Source organism: Oncorhynchus clarkii, chromosome 14, assembly GCF_045791955.1.
Source record: "Oncorhynchus clarkii lewisi isolate Uvic-CL-2024 chromosome 14, UVic_Ocla_1.0, whole genome shotgun sequence".
Classification (NCBI taxonomy): domain Eukaryota; kingdom Metazoa; phylum Chordata; class Actinopteri; order Salmoniformes; family Salmonidae; genus Oncorhynchus; species Oncorhynchus clarkii.
In genome coordinates, this window is record NC_092160.1 from 26,086,099 (window position 1) to 26,094,436 (window position 8,338).

At 43.9% G+C, this 8,338-nt stretch overlaps 1 protein-coding gene across 1 annotated transcript in view; it reads left to right on the forward strand.

Annotated features, from left to right (window-relative positions):
• The window catches only part of LOC139366045 (pro-neuregulin-2, membrane-bound isoform-like), a 51,753-nt gene extending 43,415 nt beyond the window's left edge, over positions 1-8,338 (forward strand). Inside the window, exons 6-12 of the mRNA XM_071103130.1 lie at positions 3,851-3,874; positions 5,756-5,858; positions 6,223-6,358; positions 6,812-6,942; positions 7,125-7,343; positions 7,499-7,682; positions 7,865-8,338. Of these exons, the coding sequence (XP_070959231.1) occupies positions 3,851-3,874; positions 5,756-5,858; positions 6,223-6,358; positions 6,812-6,942; positions 7,125-7,343; positions 7,499-7,682; positions 7,865-8,338 (1,271 nt within the window). The remainder of the gene's footprint in view (positions 1-3,850; positions 3,875-5,755; positions 5,859-6,222; positions 6,359-6,811; positions 6,943-7,124; positions 7,344-7,498; positions 7,683-7,864) is intronic.

The window sequence follows — 8,338 nt, forward strand, 5'->3', positions numbered from 1 at the left end:
TGGATTTAATGGTGCTCCGTGGGATGTTAAAAGTTTCAGATATTTTTTTTATAACCCAACCCGAACCCAACCCAATCTGTACTTCTCCACAACTTTGTCCATGACCTGTTTGGAGAGCTCCTTGGTCTTCATGGTGCCGCTTGCTTGGTGGTGCCCCTTGCTTAGTGGTGTTGCAGACTCTGGGGCCTTTCAGAACAGGTGTATATATACTGAGATCAAGTGACAGATCATGTGACACTTAGATTGCACACAGAAGGACTTTATTTAACTAATTATGTGACTTCTGAAGGTAATTGGTTGCACCAGATCTTATTTAGGGGTTTAATAGCAAAGGGGTGAATACGTCTTTTGCTTTTTTAATTGTTTTTAAATTTGATGAAACAAGCATTTTTTTTCATTTCACTTCACCAATTTGGACTATTTTGTGTATGTCCATTACATGAAATCCAAATATTACAGGTTGTAATGCAACAAAATAGTAAAAATGCCAAGGGGATTAATATTTTTGCAAGGCACTGTATGTGCATGCCTTTGTGTCTATCCCTTCCTCTGTTGTCCATCGTGCTGGTCCTTTACACAGAGGGACTTAACCAGTAGACCCCTCATTAATGGACAGAGGTGCATGCAGAGAAACAGACAGCAGAGTTAACATATAGGTCTCTATGCATGCCCTCCTGATCATATGCTACACAGTAAGCTGCAGCAGAGATTGGATGATGATACATTGAATGGAATATACAGGGTTCACCTGATATGCAGCTTGGATGGCTTGATGCAATTCTTGATACGAAGACCGGTAGTTATCTGTGATGTTCTGACTAGATGTTAGTGAAGTAGCCAGTAGTTTTGCTGCAAATGGGCAACTGATAACCCATTGTCATAATGTTTCATCCAGAGAGCTCATCCTAAGCCAGTTCTTATATTCAAATCATTAAAATGCTTGGTTTGTTTGCCCCATCAATGTCCTGTTTACCATATTCAGGTAACTACAGTACTGGTCAAAAGTTTGGACACATCTACTCAGTAAAGGGTTTTTATTTGTTTTTACTATTTTCTACATTGTAGAAAGTAGTGAAGACATGAAACTATTAAATAACACACATGGAATCATGCAGTAAAAAAAAAGTGTTATACAAATCAAAAAATATTTTATATTTCATATTCTTCCAAGTTGCCACCCTTTGCCATGATGACAGATTTGCACACTCTTGGCATTCTCTCAACCAGCTTCATGAGGTAGTCACCTGGAATGAATTTCAATTAACAGGTGTGGCTTGTTAAAAATTAATTTGTGGAATTTCTTTCCTTCTTGATGCATTTTAGCCAATCAGTTGTGTTGTGACAAGGTAGGGGTGGTATACAGAAGATAGCCCTATTTGGTAAAAGACCAAGTTCATATTATGGCAAGAACAGCTCAAATAATCAAAGAGAAACAACAGTCCATCATTACTTTAAGACATAAAGGTCAGTCAATCCAGAAAATTTCAGTCGCAAAAAAGATCAAGCGCTATGATGAAACTGGCTCTCATCAGGACTGTCACAGGAAAGGAAGATCCAGAGTTACCTCTGCTGCAGAGGATAAGTTCATTAGAGTTACCAGACTCAAAAACTGCAGGCCAAATAAATGCTTCACAGAGTTCAAGTAACAGACACATCTCAACATCAACTGTTCAAAGGAGACTCCGTGAATCAGGCCGTCATGGTCGAATTGCTGCCAAGAAACCACTACTAAAGGACATCATTAAGAAGAAAATACTTGCTTGGGCCAAGAAACACGAGCAATGGTTATTAAACCGGTGGAAATGTGTCCTTTGGTCTGATGAGTCCAAATTTGAGATTTTTGGTTCCAACCATCATGTCTTTGTGAGACGCAGAGTAGGTGAACGGATGATCTCCGCATGTGTGGTTCCCACCGTGAAGCATGGAGGAGGAGGTGTGATGGTGTGGGGGTGCTTTGCTGGTGACACTGTCTGTGATTTATTTTGAATTCAAGGCACACTTAACCAGCATGGCTACCACAGCATTCTGCAGCGATACGCCATCCCATTTGGTTTGCGATTAGTGTGACTATCATTTGTTTTTCAACAGGACAATGACTCAACACACCACCAGGCTGTGTAAGGGCTATTTGACCAAAAAGGAAAGTGCTGCATCAGATGACCTGGCCTCCACAATCACCCGACCTCAACCCAATTGAGATGGTTTGGGATGAGTTGGACCGCAAAGGGAAGGAAAAGCTGCCAAAAAAGTGCTCAGCATATGTGGGAACTCCTTTACACTGTTGGAAAAGGCATTCCAGGTGAAGCTGGTTGAGAGAATGCCAAGAGTGTACAAAGCTGCCATCAAGGCAAAGGGTGGCTACTTTGAAGAATCTAAGAATCTAATCTCTGTTTAAATTTTTTGGGGTTACTACATGATTCCATATGTTATTTCATAGTTTTGATGTCTTCACTATTATTCTACAATGTAGAAAATAGCACAAATAAAGAAAAACCCTTGAATGAGTAGGTGTGTCCAAACGTTTGACTGGTACTGTATGTGAGTGTTTCCTTGCCACTAGTAGACCCCATAGATGAGAAGAGCACTTTGAACGGGTTTGTCATTGTTGGTTTAAGCCTAGAGAACAGCTAATGGGGACTTGGAGCACAATATGAATATACAGTTAATTGCCAAAATAAAGGAAACACCAACATAAAGTGTCTCAATAGGGAGTTGGGCCACAACAAGCCAGAATAGTTTCAATGCACCTTGGCATAGATTCTACAAGTGTCTTGTGTTGATGGTGGTGAAAAATGCTGTCTCAGGCGCCGCTCCAGAATCTCCCATAAGTCTTCAATTGGGTTGAGATCTGGTGACTGAGACGGCCATGGCGTATGGTTTACATCATTTTCATGCTCATCAAACCATTCAGTGACCACTCGTGCCCTGTGGATGGGGGCATTGTCATCCTATAGCATAGCCATGGTAGCCAAAAAAATCTTTTTTTATACATGACCCTAAGCATGATGGGATGTTAATTGCTTTATTAACTCAGGAACCACAGCTGTGGGGAAGCACCTGCTTTCAATATACTTTGTATCCCTCATTTACTCAACTGTTTCCATTATTTTGGCAGTTACCTGTACATACAGTATTGTATATATCTATATATGCATGCATAAATATGGTTAAAAAACGTCTTTAAGCTATCATTGATGGCACGATTCACATCATACCAAGTTAAGAAACACACATATCTTACTAGTGCTATTGCTCATGCTGTGCTGATAGAAAACACCTTTGTCATATTTGATCATAATAATTTCATATGAAAGGTGTCAGAGCGACAAAGTGATATAACACAAGAAACAATAGGACACAATTACAACTTGTCATTAATCTGTCGACCTACAAAGCTGTTCCCATTTCTGTGCCAACCAACATCTACAATACTGTGTTTTTACGTTGGAAAGTAACACACTGCTTTTTTCCTTTCTTTTTTCTTTGATTTTATCCACACAAAACAAAATATGTTTACCCCAGAAATGAGGTCTAGTAAATATGGCAGTAAGTGAAGTGGCTGTCTCTGTCTCTGCATGTCTCCTGCCTGCTTCCCTCTCTCTTTTATTAGTTATGCTTCTTCCTTTCCTTTTCTTTCGTTTCTGGGGTCACAGAGCCGCGGCTGTCCGCGTTGTCTGTCTGTTACTGGACGTGACACCTGCTAATCACGATTATTATGTCACCGAAAGATTCCATTCTAACCTCATGGTTTAGTATCTACTATCTATATATCTATGTTCCAATGTAGACGATCACTATCTGAAACTTTTTCTCTTTCCTTTTCATTGTGTCCAACTTTCTGCGTTGGCAGAGCATCTTGGAATTGAATTTATGGGTATGGAACAATTATTCATTTGAATGTATATTATTAATTTTAAGAGTTGCCAATATCCTCTCACAGTCACACATTACTACTATTCATCTCTCTAGAACCAATAGCTCTTCTCTGATCTGTCGATCTGTCACTCGCCCGCTAACCTACCTGGTCCAAAGACACTTGTCCCTCTTCATGCATGCTAGCCCTCTCTCTCAGTTATAGAAAACCTAGAAACTATGCTTTGTAGTACACTCCAAAATATTACTGTAGAGAGGGATTGACATGTTGATGACCGAGAGGAACATATAAGTAGAAGATATTACAATGCAGGCACAATATCTTTACCTGAGTGAGGCAAAATTAATTTTAAAATGTGTACTTTTGAGTCAGAGAGACAAACTTGACAGAAATTTGCTGATGGTTATCAGTAACACCACACCTGAGAAAATAGCCAGTGTCTCATAAGACAGCCAGCTGTGGTAGGTCTACCATGACCCAGTTGATTGGCATTGAATCAGAGGCTCCTGTAAGTGATAGTGACCTAGCTCCTTCAGTAGCAGCCAACCACCAATCCCTTCCCCTATCAGTACCCTCTTCTGTGACACACATACAATGCTTGGCTAAGGCTCTCTATACAGCACCCCTTCCCCGACCTTTAGCACTAAAACCCCCATCACCACCCCATTTTAGACCCCCCCCCCCACACACACACACACACACACACACACACACATACACACCTTCCCAGACAATCTTCCTCCACTATCTGGCCGTCGCCACCTTTCATCTTCCTTTGTCCACTCTTTCTTTCTTTCGTTCCCTCTCTCCCCATGTTCTGTTTGTTTTCCTCTGTCATTGTGACTTATCTGCTGACAATGTTCCACCACAACGAGCCTTCTGCTCATTGGTCATTTAAATGCCATCAGAACACCTGATAGGGAGGTTTTCATAAAGCTTCACCATGACAACAGAGATTCACACTAGCTACACGTTTTAACTGACAAAAAAAGATCAGAAAACCACATTTAACCTTGAAAAATAATGAGAACTCTCATGCAAAAGCTACAATATATTTCCCTTGTTAACATATGGGGGATTGTGAGTTATCTGTGTTTTATATTTGTGCATTCTCTGGTCAATTTAAAGGTGTCTATTTAGTTGGCGGTGAGTTTTATGAATATCCCCAAACCATTGTGGTGTTTTTGCTCTAAAATGCTTTTTTTCTTATGATTATCATCTGATTCCATCATACAGGCATGTGTCCTTAGACCTCTTTGACATACATTCCATAGACATTGTGGTACATTTGTGCACGTAGGGAAAGCAGAGGGGGAATCCAGACCAACCACACATTGCAACATATAGGTCTATGTAGGATGAGGCCTAGTTTCTGAGAGATTGTTTGAACTTGACATACAGTAAGCCTACAGAAGCAAACATTGCCAGTAAAAAAAAGAGTCTACTATTGTTGAACTGTTGAACTGTTACACACTTGTACATGTATGAAACAGGACAAATATAAGCACCACCCTGACTGAAACAGTCTATCTTGTGGCTAAGCCACTGTTAGCCTACGGGGTTGGTACCATCATGGTTAGTTTTTGTTTTGTCTAAGGTTAGCATTACTAAGCTGGAGGAGAAAGACGATTGGTTACTTTCAGGGAGGTTAGAGGTCAGAGGTTAGTGATGAGTATGGAGGGAAAGAGGAGGTGCTGAGTTAGCTTTTGTTTGATTATTTCCGTAGAGTAGCGCTCACACGTGTGTGTGTGTGTGTGTGTGTGTGTGTGTGTGTGTGTGTGTGTGTGTGTGTGTGTGTGTGTGTGTGTGTGTGTGTGTGTGTGTGTGTGTGTGTGTGTGTGTGTGTGTGTGTGTGTGTGTGTGTGTGTGGTTTGTTCACAGAGGCAGAGGAGCTGTACCAGCGGCGGGTGTTGACCATCACAGGCATCTGTGTGGCACTGTTGGTAGTGGGCATGGTCTGTGTGGTGGCATACTGCAAAACCAAGTACGTACTGGTACTGTACAGAGCCCACCCAGTGGGCAGCTCAACCAGTTCCTCACAGAGCCCAGGAGGCATTCACTGACTGCCAGTGATCACAGCTACAATGTCCAGTCGGAAATTAAGCTTTTAAACTTCTTAGATGAGCTTTACTAACTAATTATATATATTTTTTAAACGTGTTAATGTTTGAAGCCGGATATTTCAATGACAGACAGAACAGAATTTGTAAAATGAGTGCATTCCTGTCAAACTGTAGTTTGTATTTATATACATTTTCTGATAAACTTTTTCTGTTCTTATCTACTATCTTCCTCAATGTCTTCTAGAACAATAACACATTACACTTTTTCTTGCGTATGTCCTACAGGAAACAGAGGAAGAAGATACATGGCCACCTGAACCAGAACGTCAACCAGAACCAGTGTGTGGAGCAGCCCAACCGCATGCTGGCTAACGGTCCCAACCACCCTGGGCCAGGGCCTGAAGAGATCCCCATGGTGGACGTGAGTCACTACGGCCCCGTACACACTCAGGTTGTACAACTGATGTACAACACATTTGACACAACGGTTGTGATACAATGGTTATTTCTGTTATACTACAGAGAGTTTGTCTGCATAAAAACACATGCAGTGTCTCTACAACCACTGTGTAAACACTTTTGCGCAGACAAACCTTCCGTTGGATCACAATTGTTTTGTCAAATGCATTGTACACCAGTTGTACAAACTGAGTGTGTACAGGGCCTACAAGATACCTCAGGCTCAGACACCGAATTATTTTGATTGTAACGGGTGTTATAACATGTTCTTATCCCAGTTTGGCCGTTCAGCCTGCCGACACGGCATACGTCTAGAGCCAGGACTGTCTGCAAGCCGTGGGAGAGAGAGACAGATTGCCATATCGCCCATACCTATACAGCTCCCACAATGCATATCTCTCTCTTCCTTTCACAGTACATCTCAAAGAACGCTCCTACCACAGAGTGTAGTATTATACAGCATGGACCAGAAGAAGCTGTAAACTACGCAGGAAGCCGAATGTCCACCAGATCCCACCACTCATCTACAGTCTCCCACAACTCCAGGTGCTGTAGTGGCATACACACACATAGACACACACACATAGACACACACACACACGCACACACACACATAGACACACACACAAGCACACACACGGCAGGGCATTTCTGTGGCTCAGAAATGTCATAAAGCCCTCTCGTTACTTACTTCCATCTCTGTTTCTCTCTCTCCCCTCTCCCCGTAGACATGAGGAGCGGACGTGGAGTATAGAGAGGACAGACAGTATGAACTCAGACTGCCAGTCGGGGGCGCTCTCCTCATCAGTGGGCACCAGTAAATGCAGCAGCCCGACCTGCATGGAGGCAAGGGCACGGAGGGCCGCCTACTGGGGCTGTTCTGAGGGAGTCAGTCTGCAGTATGGAGACTCCTACGACTCTCTGAGAGACTCACCTCACAGTGACAGGTGGGATGACTAGTATGAATGTTTGCCCACGATGTGTACTTGTATAAACTACAGAATGACTACTTGTCTACTGTCTCAGTTTTGGGCCTCTGAACTAGATTTAATACAGTTTTGTGTGTGTGTGTGTCTCTGTTTCCCTCCTCCCCTCCCCACAGGTACGTGTCAGCGTTGACCACACCAGCTCGTCTGTCGCCCATTGAGTTCCACTACCCCCCACTGCCCCCCCAAGTGCCCACCTTCCAAATCACATCCCCCAACACAGGCCACGCCCTCGCCCTGCCACCTGCCGCCGCAGCCTACCAGCGGGATGACGACCAGCCCCTGCTGAGATGCCCCCAGGTGACCATGACCCTGCCGCTACACTCACTAGCGACTACACACATGGCAGAAAGCAGGCCATTTTACAACTGTGACTCATGAGTCATATTTTCCACTTCCTTGTTGTTGTAAGTAGTGTATGATGTTGTTAGTTGTAGACTAGAGTATCTTGTGTGTGACGTTCTCTGCTTCTGTCCCTGCAGGATGGACGGTTGTACCGGCAACCCCGTCGCCCTCGCCAACCCTACCTGACAGAGAGCACGGGCAGCCTTCCATCCAGCCCCTATCATCTCCCTGACGACGAGGCCTATGAGACCACGCAGGAGTACGCCTCCTCCCGTGAACCAATCAGGAGCCGCCGGCGCCCGCGTCGGAACCGCCTCAATGGACATGTCTCCCAGCGTGCAATGGGCCTACGGGACAACAGCTCTCAGAGCTTCAGCCAATCAGAGGAGGAGGAGGAGGAAGAGGAGGGGCAAGGAGAGAGCACTCCTTTCCTCAGTATGCAGAACATGAACATGGAGCCGTGCGAACGTGGGTACCGATCATCTACCGCCCCTGCCCCGACCGCCGACATACGGACTCACCGGGCGCAGGGGCGGCCAAGCACCCGCAGCAACGGACACAGTAAAAGCTCCCAGTCGCGCTCCTCCAAAAATGACAACACACCCCTTTAA